This window comes from Piliocolobus tephrosceles, chromosome 1 (assembly GCF_002776525.5).
Source record: "Piliocolobus tephrosceles isolate RC106 chromosome 1, ASM277652v3, whole genome shotgun sequence".
NCBI lineage: Eukaryota > Metazoa > Chordata > Mammalia > Primates > Cercopithecidae > Piliocolobus > Piliocolobus tephrosceles.
The window spans coordinates 207,294,329-207,322,024 of NC_045434.1; the positions used below are offsets into that span (position 1 = coordinate 207,294,329).

The 27,696-nt window shown below is 52.8% G+C and overlaps 1 protein-coding gene across 6 annotated transcripts in view; it reads right to left on the reverse strand.

Annotated features, from left to right (window-relative positions):
• Nucleotides 1-27,696, reverse strand: part of KAZN (kazrin, periplakin interacting protein) — a 517,580-nt gene that overhangs the window by 153,479 nt on the left and 336,405 nt on the right. For 4 of the 6 annotated variants that reach the window (XM_023196157.3, XM_031934679.1, XM_023196159.2 and 1 more), the window contains one exon: nt 2,892-3,083. In XM_023196157.3, coding sequence (XP_023051925.1) covers nt 2,892-3,083 — 192 coding nt within the window. Of the gene's footprint in view, nt 1-2,891; nt 3,084-17,405; nt 17,660-27,696 lie in introns of those variants that run through there. The other 2 variants (XM_023196160.2, XM_031934680.1) reach the window with 2 other exon arrangements.

Consider the following 27,696-nt stretch of genomic DNA (forward strand, 5'->3'; position numbering starts at 1 on the left):
GTTGAGTGGTGGGTGCAAGGGGAGGGATTGCATTAGGACAAATACCTAATGCATGCAGGGCTTAAAACCTAGATGACAAGTTGATAGGTACAGCAAACCACCATGGTACATGTATACTTACGCAACAAACCTGCATGTTCTGCACGTTTATCCCAGAACTTAAAGTAAAATAAACAAGTAAAAACAAAAGAATGCATTCGAGCTCACATAGCTAATAAGTGGTAGAGGTGGGATTCCAGCCCAGATCTGACTTGAGTCTGCCGTCACCACCACTGAAGTAAGAATGGCTTCTGTCTCTCGCATCCAGGCCAACTTCCTTCCCCACAACCACACCCAGAGGGAAGATGAGGCGTGTCTGTGCAGCGGGAAGAAGTCTCTGCTGCTGCCGCTAATTGGCTCTGTCACCTCGGTCAAGTTATTGACTTTCCCTGAACCTCACTCAGGCGTCTCCACCTGAGAAACGGGGTTTCCAGCTCCTGGCAGGATTGAGGTGAATGGTAGGTCACGTGCTTAGAACGGTGTTGGCACCCAGTAGATGCTCAATAAAGCTTCCTTTTCATGAATACTGACAAGTCCTTGTTGCTTATATTAATATTCCTACAAAGGGGTAGATCTCTGCATCCCTGGGCAAGGCCAAAGATCTTTGGTGGTGGATAAGAAATCTTACAGCGCAGAGTTAGGAAAGATTGCCTGCACAGCTCTGTGCCTTGTGGGCTAAAGACAGAAGGATGTACATTATCATAACGGCGGGAACTATCTATCACCTTTCCAGGCATTACCTCCTTTCATTCTCACAACCTCCTGCAAAGCCACTGTTAATGTCCCATCACTCAGATCAGGAAACTGGAAAGGCTAGGCTGTACATCCCAGTAGCTGGGGATGGTGGTGTAAGTGAGCCTTTGCTTAACCCCCAGCCCATCCCTCTAGGCCCAGGAACTGCTAAGGGAGGTTTTTCTCTTCCTCACAGGTCCAGAAGAGCATATAGGGGTGAAAATCCTGTCGCTGGTCAAAGATGTGGAGGTCAGCGTCTCTGTCCCTGGGACACAGAGTGGGAAAGGTGACTGAGCAGCATCTGGCTGCTTCCTGAGCCACTCTGTACTCTCCACTACATGATAAAGCTTCATAAGACCAAACGACAACAGCTTGCACAGCCTGGGCCCAGCAGCACTTGCTTGTGGGAGATTCTCGAGACTTGGGTCTCCATCCTGATGAAGGAGAATGGATATTACAGGATCCTGGGAAACTGGGCATGGAGGATGGCTCACACAGATCTGCCTAGATTGCCGGGTGGCTGCATAGAGGTAAAGTGTGCCTGCTTGGCAAAATGACTTCCCAGGCATGCCATGTCAGCTGGGCCACAATGCTCCCCAAAGTCCACTGCAGCTTCAAAAGACCACCCAAAACGCTGCCGCCGTGGCCCCACCAGAAACAAGACCCCAGAAGAAGAGGGTCATCTACCTGCCTTGGAGAGCAACATGTACTGCTGAAAAGAACATTTGTCAAGAGTGCTGTGACACTCTGGATACAAGCTCACCCTCAACTGAGGACTTCCCAGGCTTTCCGGGGGATGGTCAGCTGGGCACTGGACAGATAGCCTTCTTGGCCTGCTGCCCACATCACACCTTTTGTCGGGGAACTGGCTCTGACTGAGCCAATTAACTGTCCAGCAAAATCCATTCTCCCTTTTACCCTGTTAGAGTCCTAGCTGGGACAAGGCCACTAGAAACTACATTTCCCAGAACCCTCTGCATCTAGGAATGGTCACACGACCAAGCTCTTACAAAGGCAAATCTCTGGCCCTCGATTCTGGCTCTTTCCCTGGGGTCTCTCATGGACCGAGGGGAAAACATAACACCCAACCAGACTCAAATGCTCACTGGGGGGTGGTTAAGGAAGAAACAGATTCTTTAAGCCTCTGTGTTTTGGGGTCTCTTTGTTACAGCAGCATGGTATTAACCTAATTAATAAACCTGCTTTAGCTTCAGAAACAACATTTTTAAAGAGGATTCATTGTTCTAGTGAATGATAAGTGGAAAGCAGGTTGCAAAGCTTTATTGTCTTTTCTAGAAGAAGCAAAGACACTGAGGGGGTTTAAGAGAATCAGTGCAGACCCCTAAGGCTATGTTTTCCCCAGATGTTTCATGCCTGAGTTCTCCAAGCACTGTGGAGTCCATTGACAGGTTACATGATGGCTTCCAACCTTTCTCAAATAACCAGCTGAGACCCTTCTTCCAGCCCCACACAATGTGGGCAGGTGCCTCCCGGGAGAGAGGGATGTGGGTCCCTCCAGGGAAACCAGGCTGAGCATGTGGACACCAGTTTCCTCATCTCCTAAATTAATTTCTGGCTGAAGACACACTAGCCACATGGTAGTTACGGGTCTGTGGTCCTTGTCTTCAAGAGACCCCCGGACACTACACCATGTCATCTTCCAACTCCTTCCTCTGGGCCCAGGAGAGCCCATCATGGTGAGCAAGAGGGACACATGGGACACAGACATGTCCTCCAGCAGAGAAACCAGTGTAGCCACACTGTGCTCCGAGTGGAGGCACCGAAGGACCCCAAGGGTGCCGGGTAAGAGAGACTCAGCTGCTGGGCCAGCGTCCTGGTCCAGCCAAGATGCCCACACACTAATCACACCCCAGAGGGAGGCACCTCACATCCAGCCATATGGGCAATGTGTGATGGTCACACTGGAGGAAGGAATGGCATCTGCACCCACCCCACAAGACGCAGAATTCCACTTGAAGAAGGGACAGGGCAGCCGTGGCTGGAGGTGGGTGCTGGGAGACCCCCATGTCCATCTGCGTCACTTCCCCTGCATGGGGAGGACCCCAGATCCCTGGGGCCTGCGCCCCCAGCAAAGGAACCGCCGCTGACTCATCACTCACCCTGCAAGGCTTCTTTGGCTCTGGCTAGCTCCTGCTCCTTCTGGGCCAGCTGGACCCTGAGCTCGGTGGCCGAGAGGACCTCGGAGGACTTGCCACCCTGCGACTCCTCCAGGTCCTTCGCCAACATCTCCTTCATCTGCCGGAGAAGGTGAACTTCCTCCTGGAGCCGCGACACTTCTTCCCGCAGGAGCACTAGGGGAGAAGGGCACAGGGTTAGAGGACAGGAACGTCGGCTGGCCGCTCACTCGCGTTTTCTGGGGATGGTTTGAGGTTGCTTTGGCTTTTCTGTTTGCTCTGCATTCAGGGCCTTTCCTACATATGTGAAGGGAGGAGAACCCCTTGAAACCACTGCCTTATTCCAAAGAGCCCCAGCGCCAATTTTAGGCCCCACCCACAGTCTGCAGAGCACACCTAGTGAGACCCCCCACCCGCCACGACGACTCCCGAGGAATCCACTGCCGCTGTCCTGCACTCAGAATGTCCACTCCAGTGGTTGAAGGTCTTAGGAGTGAGCATCATAACCACGAGCCAACAGTATGCTGAGTTGAGTCTCATATGCATTATCTCATTTAAGCCACCAAAACCTTCAGATGCAGGGACCATCATAATCTCATTTTACAAATTAGGACCTCGAGGCCCAGAGAGATTAAGTAACTCCAGGTGGTCATAAAGTTAGTGCGTAGCAGAGCTGGGATTTGAACCAAGGCCTGGCTGACTCCACAGCCCGGACTCCCAGTCTCATGCTTGGGAAACAGCCATAGAAAGGCATATTCAACACATTTTGCAAAGCAGATAACCTTGAGGAGCTCAGCACTGTGTACAAACAGAACTTACGCATTTGCACCTGACTGTCCTGCAGGAAAATAGGGTCTAATGAGCAGTGACAAGGTGACACCGTGGACAGAGGTTTCTGTAGCACTTAAATCCAACCCTACATACAGTGAGGCCCCAGGAATGGGGCCAAGGAGAACACTCAGGCCCTGGGAGCTGGAAGGGACCCAGAAGGTATGTCGTCCTCTCAGAGTGAGAGCCATGTCAACCCAGGTGTTGTCAGCTTCTCAGCTGTGGGCAGATAGACACACCCACACCCAGGTCAGCTCACCTGGGCAACGGTGAAAACAGAACTGCTAAGGGGTGCTAGAGGCAATCAGGCTGTGCACAGGCACCAGGCTACGTATACCTCTGCATAACTCTTAGGAGAGCGCATAAAGAGAAGGAGCAAACCTCACTTAGGAGACGGTGGAAGGACACGCTGAAATATTCATTAAGCAGGTCCCCTTGAGAATGAACAGATGAAAGCACCACACTCACCAGCCTTGTGCTGGCCACTGGGCCACCCCCACACTGCCTTCCCCTTCCTTCCCTCATTTTACATCACAGAGGGACCTAGGGAGGGGACAAGGGCAGCCCTGGCTGGGGCCAGGCCTCTGCCTACATCCTCTCTCTCTTCCCACCTACAGCCACACTTGTCCCCCTCTCTACAATATGCCGCACTCTTTCCAGCATAGCGCTTTTGTCTCCGCAGTGTCCTCCACCTGAACACCCTTTCCTGGTTCTTCCCGTGGCTGCCTCCTCATTGTGACACAAGAGTCCACTCCACATCACCTGCGTGGAAGGGCCTTCTCTCACCACCCTGTGTGATGCTCTATTTATCTGTCTCCTTCCCAAACTCAGTGTGGGCTCCAGGGGCGGGTGGGGGTGCAGGGCTGTCTGTGTCCATCACCGCTATGGTGGAAGCTCAGCATACGCTGCCCCACCGCTCTGCGCCCTGCCGCCCTGCGCCCCGGCCTCCTTCCTCCTCGCTCTTTCTCCGCAGTAGCCGTCAGCGCCTGTCATGCCCTGTGGATCTGTTTATCCACAGGCTGGCTGTAAGACCCAGGAGGGCGGGAACTTGAGTCTGTGTTGTCCATGGCCGCATCCTCGTGCCTAGAACAGCACCTGGCACCTGGCCACCCTCGAGAATGAACAGACGAAGGCGCTGCACTCACCAGCCTTGCGCTGGCCACCAGGCCATCCCACCCTCGGCACGGACTCCTCCCCTCCCCACACTGCCTTCCCCCTCCCTCCATTCCACATCACAGAGGGACCAGGGGAGGGGCCAAGGGCAGCCCTGGCTGGACCGGACATGTGCAGGTAGAGCCAGGAGCGTCCCTGCTGCTAAAAGGGGATGTGTACTCCCTGGAGGTTCGGTGCACAGTCCTCTCCCATGAGGGTCATGGAAAGGGCATGGCTGGGGGCACAGCTTTGGAGTCACCAGGTCTCCAGCCAGGCATGTGGTGGCTGATGAGCAACTCCCTCCCTGCTGAGCCTTGGACACTGCATCTGTTAAACAGGTCTAACCCTCATTGGCTGTGAGGCTCCTCGGAGGCATTGGAAGTGCCTCTCCTCATAAAGGAAATGCTCTATGTACACAGGAAGTGCCCTGGGTACACAGGAAGTGCTCCATGTACATAAGAAGTGCTCCATGTACACAGGAAGTACCCCATGTACATATGCTAGAAGTGCTCCGTGAATGCCATGTACAGAGAGGGTGCAATAATGGTAATGTACTGCCCTTTCCTAGATGCCCTACCCTCGCCATCAGTGCCTGCTGGCAATCTCTAAGGCATTACAACCTGCTGGACTCCCTAGGGATCCACTGGCCTCGAGGCTGAGTGGGCAGAGCCAGGTCCAGGAGAGGGGGCAGGCAGAGGGGGAGCGGGGCTGAGCCCTGAGGATGGAGCACCACTCTCCCACCAGCCGCCTTGGGAAAAGGTGGTGGCAACTCCAGCCCCTATTCCCTCGTCCATCTCACATCACTTCCTGAGGCCACGATGGGCCCCGCCACCCCTCTAAGGAGAGGAGGCCTCCCAGGGTACCTCCTTGCCCTCCCAGCTCCTCCTAACCTGAGTCCTTCCTCCCCACAGAAGCCCAAGGGCGCCTCTGACGTGCAAGGCACATCTCACTTGGCCCCGACAGCCTCCCTGCCCCGCTCCTCGGCATATTAGCTGCCTCTTCGGCCCTGTCTGAGGCCTCCTTCAGGCTGCCGGCTTCTCTCAGTTCTGGAAGGTGCTAGACTCGCTGCACCTCAGGGCCTCCGCAGAGCTGTGACCTGCCTGGGAGCTCCTGTCCCCTCTTCACAGTTTCCTTCCCGTCAGTCTGTCTCAGCCTCACTGTCACAGCCTCAAGAGACCTAAAACGGCTCCGCTCCTGTCCAGTGTCAACAGCACAGCAGTCAACCCGGACAAAACCCCGTAGCAACATGGAAGCTCACTCACTCCCCAGCTGCGTGCTCGGTGGACACAGGATCCGAGAGCAGGGCCCGATCGCATATCCTGCCCTGTCTCCTTCACTATCGGGTCTCGAGTGCTGGAAACAGTGTCTGTGCGACACATCAGGGGCACTCGGTGACATCTGTCGAACGCCTCCATCCACCTAACATGGGGAGGTCCCTGCCCATACCACGCGTGGCTCTGGGCACGGGGGCACTGGGATGAAAGCCCGAGACAGGCCCCACTCTCAGGTTAGTGCTCCTGGATCCCACCATCAAAGGACCCCCAAACCTCATGTGCCATGGAGGCAGCCCAGGAACTGTCCAAGTCTCTTAGCAAAACTCCTAAGTAGGAGGTTTGCTTTTGGGGCCACACCCCTGCCCTCTTTCTGGGTAAACATTTGGGGCCCACCTACACTCCAGGCCAGGAAAGGGAAGGGAAGACTCCTGGCCTCAAGAAGCCTCCAGCAAATAGACGCACATACAAAGAAACACAAGACGGAAGGGGCCACATGTACTCGGAGCACTCAGACATCCTTGAGAAGTTGGTGGCATTCCAGATGGACCCTAGAGGATGCGACTGGGGAAGGAGGAAGTGGTGTGAGCAAAGGCAGCTGCAAAGCTGGAGGGTCCTGAGTGCCCAGGAAAAGGGTGTCAGGTGAGGAAGAACGGGAGGAAGGCTGGAGAGGTCAGATTATAAAAGGCTCGGCCCCAACCACCCCTCGGCGCTCCTGCCTCAGCTCACTATCTCTAGCAGTCGCCAAGGCTGGAATTTTCTCCTCTTGATCAATACTCTACAATCTTCTGTCCTGCCAGGACCCCTGTTCCCTACTCGACTGTCACTAAGAGTCTATTTCACAATAAGGTGTGAGTGACTGCTAACAGTATGTCCGTTGTCACACAGGTAGAAGAGGCAGGTTTGTTTTTGCTTAATTTTTTGTTCTTTTGAGATGGAGTTTCACTCCTGTTGCCCAAGCTGGAGTGCGGCAGTACAATCTTGGCTCACTACAACCTCTGCCTCCCAGGTTCAAGCAATTCTCCTGCCTCAGCCTCCCAAGTAGCTGGGATTACAGGCTACAGGCCCACCACCATGCCCGGGTAATTTTTTGTATTTTTAGTAGAGACGGGGTTTCACCATGTTGGCCAGGCTGGTCTCGAACTCCTGCCCTCAGGTGATCCACCTGCTTCGGCCTCCCAAAGTGCTGGGATTACAGGTGTAAGCCACCATGCTGGGTCTCTTTTTTTTTTTTTTTCCAGTGACTTCTGGGTCTCCTCCAACCACCCAAGGAAGCCACCAAGATTGTTTACTGTTGTCCAGAAAGAAGGCAAAGGATTCCAAGACATTTGGCTTCAAACCTAGGCCTGGCCAGGGCCTCGTCTTGACTTTGCACAAGTCTCATGTCACTTCTCTGGGTCTCCGTTGTCATGTATGCTGCACAGATGCCACCCACTTAGGGTTGCCAGAGTAAGCAAAACAAAACAAAGTAATGCCAAAAAAACACCCCTAGACGCACAGTTAGATTTGAATTTCAGATAAACAACAAATCATTTTCAGTGTATGTCCCAACTACTGCATGCAACATACCTATATGAAAAATTGATTCATCACGTATCTGAAATTTAAATTTAACTGGACGTCTTGTGTTTTATTGCAGCAGTGCTACTCCCATCTCATGGGGATTTTGACACCATGAAATGGGACAACCAGGGGAGCGGGCTTTGCCTGAGCACTGCACAGGAAGGAGGCGGGGCAGGCACAGGAAGGGCATCTGCCAGGGTCTTCTCTGCACCCTGCACTCAGATGAGAGCAGAGAGTGAGATGGAGCTGGGTGCCATGTGCCTTTCTCTTTGGCTAACAGTGGCAAAGGCAGATTTTTTTCCTGCGCGCACCTTCTTAACAGTTGTATCTGATGCCTAAGCCCCACCCCTCCAGTCAGGCTGTGAATAAGCTGATGGGAGCCTCGAGGGTGGGTCACCAGGTGCGGCACCTGCAGGAGCCAAGTCTTAGGAGACCAGGCTGGAAAAACAACTCCATGGAAAGAGAGAGGCTTATCAGAGCTTGCTAACTGCACCTGCCCCAGCTGGGTGTGGAGGCCCAGGTCTCGCATCCCCCAGACTCTTCCAGGAGTGGAGACAACCCTGGGACTGCAATCTCAGCCTAAGCGCCAAGAGCACAGCCTCTCAATTTACCCGATCTGGGGCCACCAGGAGGCACTTCTCCTCCTTGGGCCTCGGTGACCTCACCTGTAAAACAGGGGAGATGGGAATAAATAAGGCACGTGTAAAGTGCTTACATGTGCCTAGCACACTGAGCACTGTGTCCACAACTTATCTTCCCCTCTGCAGGCGGGACCAACCACATTTCTGAAGAAACAATAAAGAAGCTGCTGTTGGAAGACTTTCGTTTCTTCCTCAGAGGAACTATCACGTTGCTGTGTGACCTTGGGCCTGTCACTGTCTCTCACAGGCTGGAGTGCAGTGGTGCGATCTCAGCTCGTTGCAAGCTCCGCCTCCCGGGTTCACGCCATTTTCCTGCCTCAGCCTCCCGAGTAGCTGGGACTACAGGCGCCCGCCACCACGCCCGGCTAATTTTTTGTATTTTTAATAGAGACGGGGTTTCACTGTGTTAGCCAGGATGGTTTCGAGCTCCTGACCTCGTGATCCGCCCGCCTCGGCCTCCCAAAGTGCTGGGATGAAAGGCGTGAGCCACCGCGCCTGGCCACAGGTGACTATCTTACGGACAAATTAATTAAAATGAAAAACTCAGTTTCTCCAGCCACATTTCGAGTGCACCCACGTGGCTAGGAGCTAAGGTAAGGGACAGTGCAGATCCAGACCGCTGCCATGACTGCATGGAGCTCTCCTGTTGGCGCTGGGCTAGAGGGTGTGAGATGAAGATGGTATTTGTTAAGCATCTGGTACAGCTCAGGCTGGTGACCCAATGACAGGAGAAAACCATTTGCCAAAGGCAAGACAGCTACTGAGGAAGGAGTATACTTTCTGGAGAAAACTTTCCTGGAGAAAACTTGTCCTTTGCCCAAGGACAAAAAACCCCAAAGATTGATTGGGTACCTTTCTGCTGACGCTGGGGAACCGCAGTGCCCTCAGGCCTCTGAGTAGAGGGGCCCAAAATCCATGGACTTAGCAGAGTTCTCTTGGCCATAGTAGCAGGAAGTAAACATCGTCTGGGAAACAGTGGCCCTCCTGCCGCAGGGAGCCAACTGTTACCAATGGTGCTACCCTCAGGGGGACAAGGATAGCAGCAGGCAGGCCATGCCGCAGGTCCCCGGGGCCTCCTCCCCAAGGGAAAGGGGGTGTGGGGTACCCACTCAGAGGAAAGGTCCAAACCAGGTGGCAGAGGGAGCTGGGGCAGACCCTTGCCCTTCTGTAGCCCATCTCCTTTAGTTTGCAAAAGCAACGAGTCCCACTTTTTAAAAATGCTGTTTTCCAGCTTCCCTTTCAGCTAGGGTTGTCCATGTGACACACTTCTGGCCAGTGAGGTACAGAAAAAAGTCCCTTAAGAGGACCGACCCTTACAAAAATAGGGCTTTACCTCTTTCTCCACCTTTCTCCACCTTCTCCACTTCTGGAAAGTGGACTAAATGGCTAGAGCTACAGCAGCCACCTAAAACAGAAGGCAACCTCCCGGACCGCTAAGACTCTGGGTGAATTGTAGGTTTGTAAACTCAGCCTCCCCAAGCCAAAGGTCTAAGTAACAATAATATTATGAGTATTATTTATTATAATAACAATTACATCTTTCTTAACACTTCTTGAGCACATACTATATGCCCTAAACTTTGCTGTATTTTACCTGCTTAACTAGTTTAATTCTCACAGTAACTCCATGAAGCAGATCCTATTATCATCATCCACAGTTCATAGATGGGGAAGTTGAGGCACAGAGGAGTTAAATAGCTTGGCCAAGGTCACACAGGGTGAAGAGCAGAGCCAGGGTTTGGACACAGATGGTCTGGTTCCAGCACTTCCAGCCTCAACTGCCACGCTATCACCTTCCAAAAGGAGAGGAGCAAGGTCTGTGGGTGACACAAGGGCTTCCTGAGCCAGCAGGGCCCAGGCGGCAACCAGGCTTGGCAGATGCCAATGAAGGCAGGCATGCCCCTCAGCAGGGTATGAGTGAGTCAGCCACTCAGTGCATGGCGGTCCTGGCCCTCCACTACGGACACTCCCCGCACAGCCCCTGGAGAAGGGTATGGCCATGGAGCCAGCCTGTCCATTCCATGAGGGCAGGGACTGTTCTGCCCACACCCACCACCCAACACTGTGCTCCATGCCGTGTTCTTGGGAGGCATGCAGTGCAGTGCTGAGGCGGGCACACAGGTTTGGGTCAGCCAGCTGGGGCTCAGTCTTGGCTCCCCCACTTCCCAGCTATTTGACCTGTGGACAAGCAACCTCTGATCTCTTATCTGAAAATGGAGCCAAGGCCAGTCTCTCAGGCCTGTGGTAAACATTAAACAAAGCAATCATCTCAGTGGAAACTCTCCGGAAGGTTCTACATGAGGGTCAAATGTAGCTCATCATGATCGTTTCGGAAAAGGGCAAACCTCCTTGATCTTCCGGAAGGAAACCTTGGCCTCACTAACTGCAGAACCCTGACCTTTGGGTTTCCCCAGCCCAGGAAGGGTGGATGAAACAGCAGAGATGAACGTGCTGAAGGCTGAGTCATCAAGTCTAGAGAATGAGGGAAGCAGAGAGCTTGGGGGTCTCTGAGTGGAGTCCAGACTTGGAAGGACCGTCCCCAGCTGACCATCAGGGGTGGACGCCCTGATCAACAGCCATGCAAACTCACTGAACACAAACTGTACGCTTAAGAGCTGAGCATTTTACTGTATGTGAATTATATCCCAAGAAAAAAAAATCTAAATATAGCAGTAGCATATTTCAGATTTTCCATTAAAAACTCATTTTTGTAGCCCTCCCCACAAAATAAATCCAGATACACAACCAACCAACTCCCTATTCTCCAGCAGGCCCCCCTGAAAGGGGTATCCTGGTCTAAACCCCATCCATCTTGGTGGCTTTGTGAACAGCGAGGGGTCTGTGTGTCCAGAAAACACCAGGGTGTTTGCTTGAGCCACACACACACACACACACACACACACACAGTGGGAAAGAAATCGGATGCCTAGAGAATGGTCCCACACCCACCACAGCCAAATGGAGGTCACTTCCAAGTGACACGCGCTCTGTATTGACCTGCCACTGTCTCCATGAAGTCTTGCAGAGACCATGGCTGCTGCCACCCCTGAGCAGGTGGATGCCATGTGCTGGATGACAGCCCTCATCTCATGACCCCATGCAGGGCTGCGGTGGTCCCCAACTGAGGCTCATAGACATTGGCAGGCCACGGGATCAAGCCCAGGTCTGTGGGCTCTGTGGCCGCCCTGCCGTGTACTGGTCCAGCAGCACCTACTAGGTTGTGAGTGCCCCCTTGGCCACCACTCTTGCTATTATTGAGTTGGGGCCAAATCAGGTCCAAATGTGATTTTAGTACACTGGGATGATGCCTGTCCTAAAAATAAGGAATCATATTGTCCTTGGAGGGTTAAAGTTTTAAGACAGAGACACGGATGGGCATGGTGGCTCATGCCTTAATCCCAGCACTTTGGGAAGCTGAGGCGGGTGGATCACCTGAGGTCATGAGTTTGAGGCCAGCCTGGTCAACATGGCCAAACCCCGTTTCTACCAAAAATACAAAAAATTAGCCGGGCGTGGTGGCGGCCACCTGTAATCCCAGCTACTTGGAAGGCTGAGGCAGGAAAATTGCTTGAACCTGGAGGTAGAGGTTGCACTGAGCTGAGATCGTGCCATTGTGCTCCAGCCTGGGTGACGGAGACTCTGTCTAAAATAAATAAATAAATGAATGGATGAATGAATGAATAAATAAACAAAAATTAAAAAAAAAAAGACAGAGACACAATGACTCTCATGGGCAAAGTCATCTTAAGAGACAGGGACTCCCAGGCCCCCAAGGTTAAGCAGTGACGGGACGAATGTATTAATGCATCCAACAAAGCAGGTACCCAGCAGAGGAGGGGAGTCCTGAAAGGAAGAATCAGAGATGAGGAGGCCAGCAGAGCTCACCGCCCACGGCAGAGCGGGCGGGGGTCTTCGCCAGTGGACTAGGGACCTCCTCTATTCTGCATTTCTGCAGGTGTAGCACGCGGCAGGAAAGAAATGCAACTTTGCTCTGATCTTGAATGGGCTTGTCGCCTTTGCCCAGGTGATCATAGTCACGCTTTCTGAGCCCTTCACATGTGTTGAGATTGATGGAAATCTTCATGTGCATGAATTCTCAGTCCCCTTAAGGACCCTAGGGGACGTCCCCATTTTACAAAAGAAACTGAGTCACAGAGAGACTATGCAGTTAAACATAGGAAGTTTGCTGTTGCTTGTAACCACTGATTTATTCCCCTTCTCCTGTGGGTACAGCTGCCAGACTCAAGACACCCTGCAGGTAGACAAAAGCCCTGTGCACCTTTCCTTTCTGGGCCTGCAGCTGGGCAGATAGCCCTGAAACCTTCCCTGGAGAGTTACCCCATTTTCATCCTTTCCCTGGACGGGGAGGCCTGTGGTCACAGAACCTCAGCCTCTTTGCTCAGCTGACCCAGCGTGTGAGTGGGGTTGGGAGTCCTGGATTAGCCCAGCCCAGGGCCGCTGCAGCAGCCACGCCGGCTCTCTATTGCAGACTCCTCCAAAGCCTCCTCAAAGCTCTGTATATGACCAGAGCTGCCGTAAGGAAACTCAGCTCGCAGCGTCCTAAGCTTAATGGTTTGCCTGTGGAGTGAGAAGTCTGGCGGCTGTAGGCTGGAAAATGCCAGCCTCAGGAACACGCTTCTGTTGGTCACCCTGAGCCTTCCAGGGCGAGGTGCCAGCCTAGCCTTGGCATCACTCCTTCTATGGGGCTGACCCTCTCAGGCCCACCCTGGCCTCCCCTCTCCTGCCTGGTCCCTGCATGGGGAGCTGGAAGCCGCACCATCTTCTTGAACCACCTCTGCCCCATTTGCCAGACGGACCCTCCCATCCGTCCCTCAGTCCCCAGTCCCTGGTGGCAGGCAGGTAAGAATGGGAGCCATGCAGGGCTGTGGCGGTCCCTGCCGACATTGGCAGGCCACAGGATCAAGCCCAGGTCTGCTGGGCTCTGTGGCAGCCCTGCCACAGCTTGGTGGAGATTTCCATGTCCTCCGGGCCTGTGTCATATGATCCTGACACTCAGCAGGGGGTGATGGGAAGCAGTACAGCCATCCCCAAATAGGAGAAGACTCTCAAATAACACCCACCTACTCCTCCACAGGGTTTCTTCCAAGGCGCTTCCCCACCCGGAGAGCCGCTTGGTAACTCTTACTACAGGTGGGTGTGGAGGGTGCAGGGACTCAGGTAATACAGCCTTTGTCCTTTCCTCATATTGCACAGTAATTGTTTTTTCCGTGAGGTGGTGTTGAAACCGTCTTCCCTGCAGAGGCTCTTCCGGTGAAGCCGCTGGCCTGTAAACACACCTTTAGCCAGACCCTCCTCGGGGCCCCGAGTGCCAAGCGAATCCTCTTCTACCATCTTGCTGCTCAGAGTTCCCATGGGGGGCTGGGCCCACCCAGCTCCACACCCCAGAAAACTGGTCCTCTCCTGCATGCCTTCACCCACCCCTCACCAAACACAGGCTGGGCAGCAACCATGTCGCTGTCCTGGAAGGGTGATGGTCACAGGCTCCGAAGCAGAGATGTCCTGGGGAAGTCAAGGAATCACAGACCTCCAGCCCCGCTTAACCTGAGGATTGGCACTGTAGGATGCAGCCCCTGGGGTCTGCCGGAGTCTGGGTTAACACCTTCATGGCAGAGCCTGCAAAAATCATTTGGCAGGTGCTTCTGGCACCAGGAGGAATGTGAATCTCCAAAAACACCATCTGGGTTGGGATGGGAGAGGCAGGCACCTGCCTGCCACCAGGGTGGCTGGGTCCCCGACTGGTGGTGGCAGTAAGGACTACTCAATCCCCAAGCCCATGGCCAGGCCTCCTTGCTGACTGTGAAGAGTCTGCTCCTACCTACTTGAGAATTTGCTTGGGCAGGAGGGATGGGGGAGCGCTGGCCTCTGCTCACGGCCTGGCCGGTTGCCTCCCCCAGCCCTCAATAAGTACATTTTCTTTGTTTGTTTTTTAAGTTAGTATTTATTAACTGTTGTTTTAATAAAGGATTTTTTCCCCTTTAATCCCAATTCAGTCACTTAATGTAAAACTATAGACAAGTTACTTATTATTATTTTTTGAGTCAGACTCTCACTCTGTTACCCAGGCTGGAGTGCAGTTGCATGATCTTGGCTCACTGCAACCTCCACCTCCTGGGTTCAAGCAATTCTCCTGACTCAGCCTCCCGAGTAGCTGGGATTACAGGCATGCGCTACAACACCCTGCTAATGTTTGTATTTTTTGTAGAGACGGCATTTCGCTATGTTGGCCAGGCTGGTCTCAAACTCATGGCCTCAAGTGATCTGCCCGCCTCAGCCTCCCAAAGTGCTGGGATTACAGGCATGAGCCACCGTGCCCGGCCTAATGAGCACATTTTCCACTGAGGATTAGAAGCTGCAAGTTGTAGCCAGTTCACCACAAGTCAGGTGGGCCGACTTGGAATGCGGCTTCCTGGGCCATCCTGTTGGTACAAGGAAGACTCCTTGCACAGCCATCAAGCTGAGCCTCCATGCTGCCGCTTCCTCTGAGAGGCCACCTCATCCAGCCTTTTCTTTCCAAATTTCTCTATTATCCCCCCCTGGACTGGGCAGCAGACGTTTCTGTCTGGCTGACATTTTATGACTCTTCTTTTCAGCATGGCACCTCCATTTCCCTTTGGGGAGCCCCCACTGTCAACACCTGTGGTTCAGGGATGAAAATACAACCCAGTCTGGCTAATGAGATCACTGAATCAGCCTGACCACTGTGACTGGCTCAGGAGAAGGCACATGACCCAAGTCAGTCCAATCAGAGGTAAATCTCTGGACCAGGATCCAGACGCTCTCTTTACCAATGGGCTCAGGCTGTGAGGATGGAGCCTGGAGTTGCTGGCAGCTGTCTTGACACTGGGAGGGGAGAAGTCAATGAGACTAGGACAGGATTCAGATAATACCCGAATACCTGAGTCCTGGATCACACCACACCTGCAGCCAGAACCTGTCCCTGAACTTTTCAGTTACATGAGCCAATTACTCCCTTTTTCATTTAAGCCAGTTTGAGTTGCACTTTTTAATCCCTTGTACTTGAAAAAGAATCCTGATACACTGTTTTTGTCAGAGACAGTTTTCTGGGTACCTAGCATCCCTACAAACTTAAAGGCTACCTTATTCTTTCTTCAGAAACTAGATGAGCAAAAATGGACAAGGGAACTTAGTTCTTCCAAGCAGTGAGCACTTATCACTGTTTAGACTTCAATTCTAGCTTCTCTTTGATCCCAGTGACCAGTCCTTCTGGATCGAAACACTGCATGGCACAAACCTTCCAAGTTCTGCCTCAAAGCCATTTCCAGGCTTTTCCTGCCCATATCAGTCTTTCTCCTTTTCCCCCATCTGGAGGGGTCTTTGCACCAACCTACAGCCACTGGGGTTCACCTGAGAGTGCCAGCTCCCGTTTGGGTGTTCACTATGTGCCTGGCACTGAGCCTCAGCTCATCAGAGTCTCTCACCAACCCCATGGGAGAAATGCTAGCATTCTCTCCATTTTGCAGAGGCAGTAATGGAGGCTTGAACAGGGGGACTGGTTTGTTCAAGGTCACAGAGCTGGTCCAGGTGGCACAGCTGGATCCCAACCCCAGCTGGTCTAATTCCAAAGCTCATGTTCCTAACCACTGGATAGGCTCCCAGCCCTAAGCCCCATGCTGTGCCTGCTTCGCAAACTAAATGCCAGGACAAATAGTCTCACAGGTGGGCACAGAGTTGAAACTGGGCCTTTCTTGGAACTCCTTGAGCTTCAGATGAAAAAAAATGGCCAGGTCCCCCAGTCTTGGCTCTTGCAACAATCTCCTCCCCTCCCCAAGGCCAGGCTCCTGAAGAGAGGTACCCAGGGGAGGGACAGCAAGCCCCGGGTAGCACTGCCTGCTTCCCTCCACATCCTCACTGTGCAGGGCTTTTTTTCCATCCATCCTCATCCATCCTCCCTCTTCCCCACCCTCGAGGGAAAAAAAAATTATCAACACCCCAAGAGGAAAAATAAGGAAGGCCACGCATTAGTTACACCCACCACCTCATGACACCATCCACACAGGGTGCTCAAATCTCACACAGATCAGGAGGAAGCAACCTGAGCACGGCCTTACAACGGCAGGCAGAGCCCAGCCCGGCTTTCTTTCCCACCCTGAGTGTGACTCAGCAGCACAAAACCCTGCATCTCAGTTTCCTTCTCCACCCTTTCCCAGAACCCACAGAAAGATGGAAGCTGCCCGCCCCACACGTCACAGAGCAGGTTCTCCCGTGTCTAGCTCCGGGTGGGACAGCTAACTTTCTGAGAAGACTAGGGGAAAGAACAGACATTTCTACTCCCATGTTATAGATAACCAAACCAAAGCCTAGAGGAAAGTGTCTGGAATCCACAACCTCAACCACGCGGCCATCGGCTATACCACGAGCTGGAGACCAAACTGGAAACACGCTTGGGCATGAACATGCTAAGCCAGTGTCAGATTTCAACTCAGGGGTTAAATGCAGCAAAATGAGTCAAGCATGCTGGGGGCCCCTGCAGATGTAAAGAATTATACTGAGAGGAGACGTAGGGGAACGGGGGCTCCGCTGAAGGCTCTCCTAGACGTCGCCATCACACAAGGGTGGTGAGCCTTCAATTCCCACATCTTCAGATTTCCATAGTGAACAGACGCGTGCTTTCTAAAGAATTTACACCAGATCGAGACCATCCTGGCTAACACGGTGAAATCCGTCACTACTAAAAATACAAAAAACTAGCCGGGCGTGATGGCGGCGCCCATAGTCCCAGCGACTCGGGAGGCGGAGGCAGGAGAATGGCATGAACCCGGGAGGCAGAGGTTGCAGTGAGCTGAGATCGTGCCACTGCACTCCAGCCTGGGCGACAGAGTGGGACTCTGCCTCAAAAAAAAAAAAAAAAAAAAAAAAAAGGGAGTATTTAAACCAGGTCCAGCGTGGGGTCTGAGGTCTGAGCAAATGGCAAACCTGACTCTCTCCTGTGCAGCTTCTGAAGGGACACACCTAGTGGGCGTTTCCGGCAATCGCATCACCTCTACGTCCCTCCACTTCCTCACCTGTCAAATAGCCACAGTGACAGTGAAGAGCAGTGGTTTTGGAACTGGATGGCCTGGTTCAAATTCTGGCAATGTCCTTGGGTAGTTGTTTGACCGTGCAGGTCACTTCCCTGCCCTTGTGTGGAGAATGAAGAAGACAATAGTATCCATCTCCCAGGGCTGCTGTGCCAACGCCTGAGGACAGATAAAAAGCCCCAGGAAGGGGCCTGGCACCCATGGGTCCTCCGTCAACACTGGCAGACAGCTGCTGATGCCATCGCAGAGCATGCCTGACTCCATGCAGGCGACAGGAAAGGAGAGCATATCTTGGGCTCAGGCTGCCCAAGTCTTCTGGGCCGGAGCGGACACTTGCCCCTTGGTGGGAGGCTCTTGAGGCTGCGGGGCTTGAAAGTACTGCAGGGCAGCTCACAAATCCATATAACTCACTCCCGATTACTCGCCAGCCTGACTGAGCAGCTGCTCCAGGAAGAAATAAAATATGCTTTGCATACTTTCAATGTTTCACTTATGAAAACTGGCAGGGCTGCCTTTCTAAATTGTTTAGCAATAAAGTCACTAACGAGCAGCGTTCGAGGCTCTCCCTACCGGCGGGGGAGCCAGCCGGGGGGGGGGAGGGGGCGGGGGGGGAGGTCAGACTAGCCGCCAGTGCAGAGGCCACTAGGGCTTCCAGAAGGCGCCATCTGGGATTTTTCAGAGGGGCACGGGGATCACATCCTGGTGTCCTGATGTGAAATTGGATCCTCCCTCTGGAAGCCAAGCCCCAAATGAGTGGGGGCAGAGGGGAGGGCCCTTCCGGCCCGGGACGTTTTCCCACACTCCAGGGCGCCCCGGTTTCCAGCCAATTGAGTTAATTGAAAAATTACCTTGGGCTGAGAAAGACCAGGACCCGGCCATGGGGGACTGGCTCACAGGAGACCCAACTCAGCCTCCAGCACTGGACTTCTACCACCTGCAGCTGCGAGGCCTGCAGGGGCGCTCCTGGTGCTGGGCACACAGCCCCTACAACGTCCCAGAGACCTTAGGGGTAGTTTCAGCCTACTTGACAGATGGGGAAACTAAGGCAAAAGGGATAAGGAGCCTGACCAAGAGCAAGCTAGGGAGCTGTGGGCCACGAGCCCCCGTGCAGCCTGGTGCTGTCCCCTGCGGTACTTCGTCCCAGGATGCTGTTCTGAATGTGTGGTAGGGCCACTGCAACCCCAAAACCCCATGACTGTAACTCGGAAGGAAGCCCAGGATGCAGATCAGCTGGCAGGCGGGCAAGAGTCCTCCTGCCCTGCCCGGAACGGGATGGTGCCTCCATCCACAGAAGGCCTTGCTGCGGGCTGATATTGCTGATATTGAAAAAGTGCTGAATAAAGCACTTTTCCCTCCTTCCAAGTGCTCACTTCTCTGTTATCAGCCCAACTGCCTGGGAAGATTACAATGGTGCGTTTTATTGTCCTAAATAAAGGCCAGCCAACCCCAAGGCCCCAGGAACAGCACCATGACTCAGCCAGGTCACACTGGGGTATGGGGGGCCCAAGCCCAGTTCCCCACTTAACTCCTGCCCCTGGCCCATCTGCCATTCACAGACACTAGGCGGTCCACACTGGAGACTGACCCTCTGGGGCGGTTCATTCCTGTCCCCCTCGGTCCCTGCCTATTTGAAGGCAAGAGAGACCTGCAATTCCAGAATGGTCCATCCCATCTCCAGGGGCCTCGGCAGACATAGCTTCTGAAACCAAGCAGGAGACCAAGGGGGGCCCCCACAACTGTCTCCCCGGCATCAGGCCACAACCTTCAGGACTAGAAATGAACACAGCTGATTGGAAAAACACCCTTACTTCACTTAGAGAGTTTCAGCAGTTTAGTCTGTGAACCAAATGTATAATTAAGGCACAGAAAAATGTGAGTTTTTTTTTTAGGAGGGGGAGCTAGGAGCGGGAAGAGGCAGACAAACTCAAGTCCCGGAGTCACCTTTATGTCTGAAGACAGAACTTCTTCCCCCACAGGAAAGCTTGACCCTGACGGAGAAGCTGCATATCCAGTGTGTGTTTTTTCGTTTTTGTGTTTTTTGAGTCTCACTCTGTCACCCAGGCTGGAGTGTAGTAGTGAGATCTCGGCTCACTGCAACCTCCACCTCCCGGGTTCAAGTGATTCTCCTGCCTCAGTCTCCCAAGTAGCTAGGACTACAGGCGTGCGCCACCATAGCTGGTTAATTTGTTTGTATTTTTAGTAGAGACAGGGTTTTACCATGTTGGTCAGGCTGGTCTCAAACTCCTGACCTCAGGTGATCCACCCTCCTTGGCCTCCCAAAGTGCTGGGATTATAGGCGTGAGCCACTATGCCTGGCCCAACTTTTGGTTTTAACACTCACTGAGCACCTCCTCGCCTGAGAGGTGGTGCCATCTAAGCAGCTAGAAACACGTCTCCAAGCAAGGCATCCCAACCACTTACTAACCAAGTGATCTTGAGCAGGTCACCTCACCTCTCCGTGCCTCAGTTCTCTCATCTGTAAAATGGGAGTAAGGGTAGCTCTCTTATGAGATTGTTGTAAGGATTAATCGAGGGTCTATACATAAAATAACAGTGCTGAGCACACAGCAAGTACTATATATATTTTGGTTATTATTTTCCCTCTTGCTCCTCCCTCAAGAGCCACACTGCCTTCTCGTTGTGAGACCAGCCCTTGCCAGGAAGCACTGTCCTGGGTCCCCAGAGACTTCTGGAATCTCTGATGTACATCCTCAGGTAGAACATTCTTTGCTGAGAGGTCTCCGGAGTAGGCTCTCCAGGAGCTGGGGGGTGACTGCTGAGGAAGTGATCGTGCAATCCTAATCTGGAGACTTGGGCACTATTCTGCCGCTGTCCCCTCTGGCTTTCTCTGGTTTCTGGACTGAAAAAGGTAGAAATGGAACTTTAATTCTTGCTCTGAGTGGCCTCTGACTTCCCACCAAATGTCTCCCCGTCTGTCTGGCTAGCTCTGCTCACAATTCACAAAGGTCAAACGCTGTTTCCACTCTGCATGCCGCCTCTAGGGAGAGCAGAGGAGAAAACTATTCGAAAAATGTAAATCAAAAAAAAAAAAAAAAAAAAAAAAAAACAACCCCAAGCCTCCCCCCCCCCACAACACACACACACACACACACACACACACGCAGCTCACATCCAGTTCAACAGAACACAAGAACACAACCAGCAGGAAGACAGAAGGGCGATGCCGAATTTTCACCAGTGGTGACCAGCTCCAGGCCTGCCTTTCTTAGAGGCCCTGCTAACCCAGACAAGGAAATCTCTTGTACAGAGAAGCATCCTTCCAGGTCTTCCTGGAGCACCCTCCTGGCAGGAGCCAGGTATTATATAAGCTGCAACAGCTGGTGCAGCCCTGACCTGTGCTCTAAGCCCAAGAAGTGCCCGTTGAGCTAAAGCCAGCCCAAGGCACAAGCCCAGGGGCAAAAGCATCCTTTCATCAAGCCGAACACCCGCTGGGACCACACTCTCCTGACCAGAGGCACTTTCATACCAAAACATGTTTTTCCTTGAAGCCACCCTCTACCCCTCATCTCCCAGGAGAAAATGATACTGACTAGAGAAGAGCGGGTTCTAGGTTCGGCTGCTGCAGAATCAAAGTGCGCAGCTTGAATAAAGAACAGAAGGGTGTGCAGAAACACTGAGTGTTAACGTTTGGAGCAGGTCAGAAGTGTTTCTTTCATCTATGTGTTTTATTCTCTAAGTTGGCCTTCTCCTGCCCTACTCTCTTGAGCTGAGCTTCTACTAGATCTTTCCTTTTTCCTCTTCCCTTTCCACAAACCTCAAACCATATATATCCCTGGAACGTCTGGGGACCTCTTTCGTGACACATCTGCAATAATACCATGATCACTCGTGGCTGCTTGAGGAGGGGAAGGGACAAATATGTGTACCCGGGGCGTACAGGACTGGCAGGGGTGGGAAGTGTAAAACAAAACAAGCCACATAAACACTGTGGCTTGTGATGCTTCAACACTGCCTCCACGCTTGGGTGAAGCAGCAGAAAATAAACCAATTGAAGAAATAAAAGTCCTAATCAGGAGCAGGTGTTTGCATTGTAACACGACTTGGGACATGAACAAGCCCTGTATTGTGGGCTCGTTGCCATGTCTCTCTGGAATTGCAGGCTGACCACCAACCAAGCCATGAGGTCACCCCACCTCCAGCGGTAGACAGCCCATAGCTGCAGATATCCCAGAAATCCAATAAAACACCAATGCAGGGTTCTAGTTATTCTCTAGTCCTGATGCCTGGGACAACGAAGCCCAAACCCAGGAAGCCAGACAAGAGGACGGCAGCTCTCTGTTCCTTCTTTGGTGAGCAGACAACATGGATTTCAGCAAAGAGCATGGGCAGAACCAAAGCGTTTTCAGCTTTCAGCATTCATGAAAATTAACTCAGGATAACTCCAGTGCCCAGGAAATCTTCCCTGCTCCCAATCTCTGGAGAAAGCTATACGTCTTCTAAATTAGCATCTTCTCTGCATGTACACCTGCAGAAAGCTAATTTTGGGGAAGTGGGGTAAAAAAATCAGAACCGCCCCACCCCACACCCCCATCCAACCCACCAACTCAGGCTGCCCCGGCCTAGAAGGTAGGCTGCTGATTCAGGTTAAAAATTCCTAGGCAGAGAAATTCAATCTCCTTTTTCCAATGGTCGACAGTTGATGTATTGTTCCACCTTTGCCCTCCTCTTTTTTGTAATCTCTCGGCTGAGTGCCCATGTTCTCAGGACCCTCTTGCCAAGAGGTGAGTACTGTTTATTTGGCCGTGGATGCTACTCATGGACCCCAAAAGGAATATGTAAACTTGCCACTGCATGCCTTTGGGTTCCTTCTGACCTGATGGCATGGGGGTGGGGATGCAGGGCGGGCTACAGAAAAGGGGAATAAAGCTGGGTGTGGTGGCTCATGCCTGTAATCCCAGACTTTGGGAGGGTGAGGCAGGGAGATCACCTGAGGTCAGGAGTTTGAGACCAGCCTGGCCAACATACAGTGAAACCCCATCTCTACTAAAAGATACAAAAATTCAGCTGGGTGTGGTGGCGCTCACCTGTAGTCCCAGCTACTTGGGAAGCTGAGGCAGCTGAATCACCTGAACCCGGGAGGCGGAGGTTACAGTGAGCCAAGACTGCACCACTGCACTCCAGCCTGGGCGACAGGGCAAGACTGCGTCTCTAAGAAAAAAAAAAAGAAAAAGAAAAGGAGAATGACATCTGTCTGGCCATTTCCGCCTGCCTGGCCTGGCCCAGGCTACTGGGCTAGCTCCATCCACCCTGATAGCACTCTGCAGTCATTTCCACCTGGCCCTCTCCGTGCCTGCTTCCAGAGGGGCTGCCTGATGTCTTTGAGCTCCTGCCGTGTCCTCTTCAACAAACATCAAGAGAGCCAGGAACACACAGCTCAGCCTGGGGAACATTCTTCCTTACGATGTGCAAGAGAAGGTACAGGCTCCAGCGGCTCTTCCTCCACCCTCACAAAGGGCTCCCAGTGGGGGACGAGAGATCTAAGGTTGGTTAAGCTAGGAGGATCAAGGCAAGATGCCCTGTGCTCGCAACCACCCAACCCATCTACTCTGCCCTGGCTAGGAGGAAAAATGCCTGGAGAAACGAAGCTGGCCCCTATGCCACGGTGGCTGTCTTCTTACAACAGAGGGGTTATCATGTCAAGAAAACAGACTCAGTGTGTAAGATCCTCAAATGTAGGGTGTAGGCCAATGGGTGGATGCTACTGTGAGATCAATTTTTGGCTCAATATAAAAGTGAGTGAATGCTTAAAACGAATCAAAAATTGGAGGGGCTGCCTGGAGAGGAAGTGAGTTTCCAATCCCCGAAGGTATTCAAACTCAAGAGGAACAACTGCACTGGACTTTATGAGTCAATTTGTCTGCCTTGCCCTAAATTCCCCTCACCACAGCTACTTTCCCACAGGCCCTGGAAGGATGCAGCTCTCTATACCAAGTACCCCGCCCACTCTTACAGAGGCAGCTGATTGAACCAAGATGGTCACCTGATCCATGGTCTGCCACACCACTGGTTAGGCAGGGACGATCAATGCCTGCCGCCCAGGCATGTAAACGCTTCCGGGGTACAGAGGGAGGCAGACCCCTCCCTGAGGGATGATCCAGCTGAGTGAAGGCTCTGCCACTGCCTTTGGAACCTGGCACTCCTGAGGCTGAGCCCTAGGACTTCCCTAGGTCAACCCAGGCTCCCTGTGACTTGGGTTCATGTGATAGTCTCCCTTCCGCCTCCAGTGGAGGAGCTCAGGGTCTCTGTCCAGCCTGGCAAGGACCTCCTGTTATCACTGCTCAGCACAGTGCCTAGACCCTGAGCCTGTGTCGTGGACAACAAAGCTCAAAGCTCAGTCACTGTCACGGCTCTCGATATCCCAACAGGCAGAGGAGAGTGCCCGAGAATGCACACCCTCAAGTACATGCACTCTACCCTATGCAGAGGCACCTCCCAATGCAGAGGCACCTCCCATTGCCAATGCAGATCACATACTTACTAACCATCACTGGCCAGGCAAGAGGCTCACACCTGTAATCCCAGGGCTTTGGTAGGCTGAGGTGGGAGGATCACTTGAGACCAGAAGTTCGAGACCAGCCCTGGCAACACAGTGAGACCCCGTCTCTACTAAAAGTATAAAAATTAGCCTGGTGTGGTCGTGGGCACCTGTAATCCCAGCTACTCAGGAGGCTGAGGCAGGAGAATCGCCTGAACCCAGGAGGTGGTGGTCGCAGTGAGCCAAGGTCACACCACTGCTCTCCAGCCTGGGCAACAGAGTGAGACTCCATCTCAAAAAACAAAAACAAAAACAAAGAAAAAATGAATGAATAAATAAACAAACAAACATCATTATCTGCCATCCATTGTCTTGCACACAGTATTTAAGACGGTCTATTGATAAAGCAGCAGCTCTACTTGACCAGTTCCTCCTGTAGGACGGGTGCCATCATTCTCATTTTACAAGAAGTGGAAACTGAGGCTCAAAGAGATTAAGCAGCTTGCCCAAGAATCTCCAGTGTGGTCTTCTCATAATGCAGGAGATTCTGACCAAATGTCACCAGACGTCCCCTTCTGAGTGGGAGAGCAAAGCCCGGGCAGATGCTAACTCCAAAAATTTCTCCCCAGGAAGTCCAAATCCTGCCCCAGTGCTTGACATCCTATTGAGTATTGGACTCTGGACTTGTCTGACTTGGCCATCTCTCTGGTGAGACTTATATCACTCCAGCAACCCCCCCCCCTTTTTTTTTGAGATGGAGTTCCGCTCCTGTTGCCCAGGATGGAGTGCAATGGCGTGATCTCGGCTCACTGCAACCTCTGTCTCCCGGGTTCCAGTGATTCTCCTGCCTCAGCCTCCTGAGTAGCTAGGATTACAGGTGCCTGCCACCACACCTGGCTAAGTTTTGTATTTTTAGTAGAGATGGGGTTCGCCATGTTGGCCAGGCTGGTCTCAAACTCCTGACCTCAGGTGATCTGCCTGCCTTGGCCTCCCAAAGTGTTGGGATTACAGGCGTGAGCCATCGCATCTGGTTCATTTTGAACTAATACAAATGATCTTAATCTCCATAAAACCCCTACTAGATAGAGCTAGCACCCCAATTTACAGATGACGATATTGAGGCTCAGAGGGGTTAAGGAACTTGCTCAGGGTCCCCACTGTTGGAACAATTTGCACCCAGGCAGTTGGGCTGTATGGTCCCAGCGTCCTCACACTCAGAGCCCTGTGTCAGTGTACCTGTCCTAGCTCAGTGAAGGGAGCCTGTCCTACACAAGGCTAAAATGCCCTAAACACCACCAAGCACAGAGTAAGGCAAAGGTGCTCTTTTGTTAAATTCCTACCTTCCTGGGCCGCGCACACCTGCTCTGCTGTGAGAAGGTAGCATCGGCCTGCCTGCTGGGTATGGATTCAAGTCACCTCCAAAGGGGAGCAATCAGCGCCTTCCAGGGAGATGGCCATGGTCCAGGCACAGGCTGGAAAATCAGACTCCCACTGGGAAAGTTGAGAGGAACCAGATGCCGTCTGGAGCACCCAAAGCACCAGCTGCTGGTGCTGACCTCAGTGTGCTCAGCTCTATCAGGGATGTGCCAGGAAAGTGGCGAAGGGGACATGACAGCAAGTGCTTATGCAGCCCCTTGAGGGAGCAGGCACACTGGGGTGGGAAGGAGAGGGTGTTCAGTCAACCCCACCCAAGCCCCATACTCAGGAGGCTGATAGATCCAGGGGTCCTCCTACAAGCTGACCTGGGAATTGTGTGATCAAAGAAGGATGGCAGGGAGAGAGGCGGAGGGGACGTGATTATTTACGGCCAGGAGACTGTGGACAGAACCTAAGAGGTGGCAACTGATTCGCTAGTCCTTCAAGACAGAGGGGGAAGGGAAAGACAGAAAGTACAAACAACTCATAAAAGAGAAAACTGAGCTCCTCCGCAGGGAACTAGGAAAGGATCTGACCCAAAGTAGGTGCTCTAAGGAAACCTGCAAGTAATTAACCAGCAGGGTTTATGATGAAAGCTCTCCTCTGGTCCCATAACACCTAGCAAGGGGCACAGGCACATGCTTGCTGAGGAGCCATCTTCACCTTCTGCAGCGTGACTCTCTGCCACGCTGTGCTCTGGGTGACACTTGCAGATGGCACTGCAAGAATGACACCCAGAGGGGCTGCAATGAGCAAGAAAGGCTCACAGAAAGGTTGGGGGCCCAGGATGGGGCGGGATGTGGACTTAGTTCAGGGTGGGAAGATAACAGAGGCAAGAACCAGCAAGGCAAAGGGTAGGAATGAGCCAGGGTGGTTCACGGGACAGAGAGGCCCTGAGCTCCTCCACTGGAGACAGAAGGGGAACTGTCACATTTGTGGAGCCTCACACAAAACCGAGAACACAGCAGGTGCCGGATGCCTGCCACGTGGATGAACAAGGGAACTTGTCGCATCTGGGGAGAGGGCAAGAGAGGGTATCTTTCTGGTTTCAGTTAGGAGTTTTAGGCATAAAAAAAACCCTCTTCCAGAATGTAAGTGCCATGAGAGCGGGTTCGTCCTGCTCAGCTGTCAGTGCCAGGCGCCCAGTTGGGGCCTAGTAAGTACTTATGTGATGAGGAAGGATCAAAGTGATCAAGGAATCTAAAAGGGGGCAGGGCAGGTAGGTGAGGCCTTAGCCGCTGGGAAGGTGCAGGGATCCCTTTCTATATGGCAAAAGCAGTCGAGTGTGGCCGGCACAGTGGAGCAGGGCACCTGTGATCAACCAGCCTGGTTTGCCTGACACCGAGGCATATCCCATGGTGCACAATGTTCAGTGCTAGAACCAAGAAAGTCCTGAGAAAAACAGGACAATCTGGTCGCCCCAGGTACAGGTCTGTCTTCACCAGTATCCTATAGCTACCAACCGATGGTACCAACTGCACCTGATGGTACCAATGGCATCTCTAAGGTGCCTCAGAGTGAGTGAAGCGTTTCCAAATCCATGGGCTCTCATAAAGCAACCACAGATCTGTGAGCTAGGCCGGGCTGACACTATGATTTCACTTCACCAAACAGGGACACAGGTCCAGAGGGTGAGTGAACTGTACAAGGTCCCACAGCAGGTAAGCTGCAAAGTCAGCGCTGATGTTCTGCCCGTCACCTCCCCTGCCTTTCCATACACTGGGGAGACGTGACACGGAAAACGCTGTCTGCTGAGCACAGCTGTGGGATGGGCGGACATTGTCCAGGCATCCCCAAGGGCAGGGGGGCTTGGAGGCTCCAGGGAAATGGGCCCATCTGGCCTTCTGCTCTCCTAAAATTCTGGCACTGGGGGAGCAGGCGGCCACCATCTGGGATATGGGAGAGAAGATGGGGGCGGGGGTGCCGTAGGTTGCTGCTCCACTTGTCCCACCAACATCACCATTAGGGGGTCCCCTGGGTAAGGCCAGGATCTCTGAAGGCCCTTGTGAAAGGCAGACAGATCATCTAGTGACACACCAGTAGCCCCTAGGCATAGAAGGGCCAAGCGGCCCTTGGTAGCTGGGCAGGGAACAGGCCAGGGTACAGGGAGAAGGGGACGGGAGAGGGCAGAGGGAGGCAAGGAGGGAAAACAGAAGTGGAAAAAGCCTTCTAGAGCTGCCTTGCCCAGTGGCTGCTTTCAGACTATAGGTACATCAGCATCGCCTTGCGGGGCTTGTTAAGATCCAGACTGGGCCCACCCCCAGTTTCTGATTCTGTAGGTCTGGAGTGGACGGAGAATTTGCTTTTCTTTTTTTCCTTTTCTTTTCTTTTCTTTGAGGAGTCTCGCTCTGTCGCCCAGGCTGG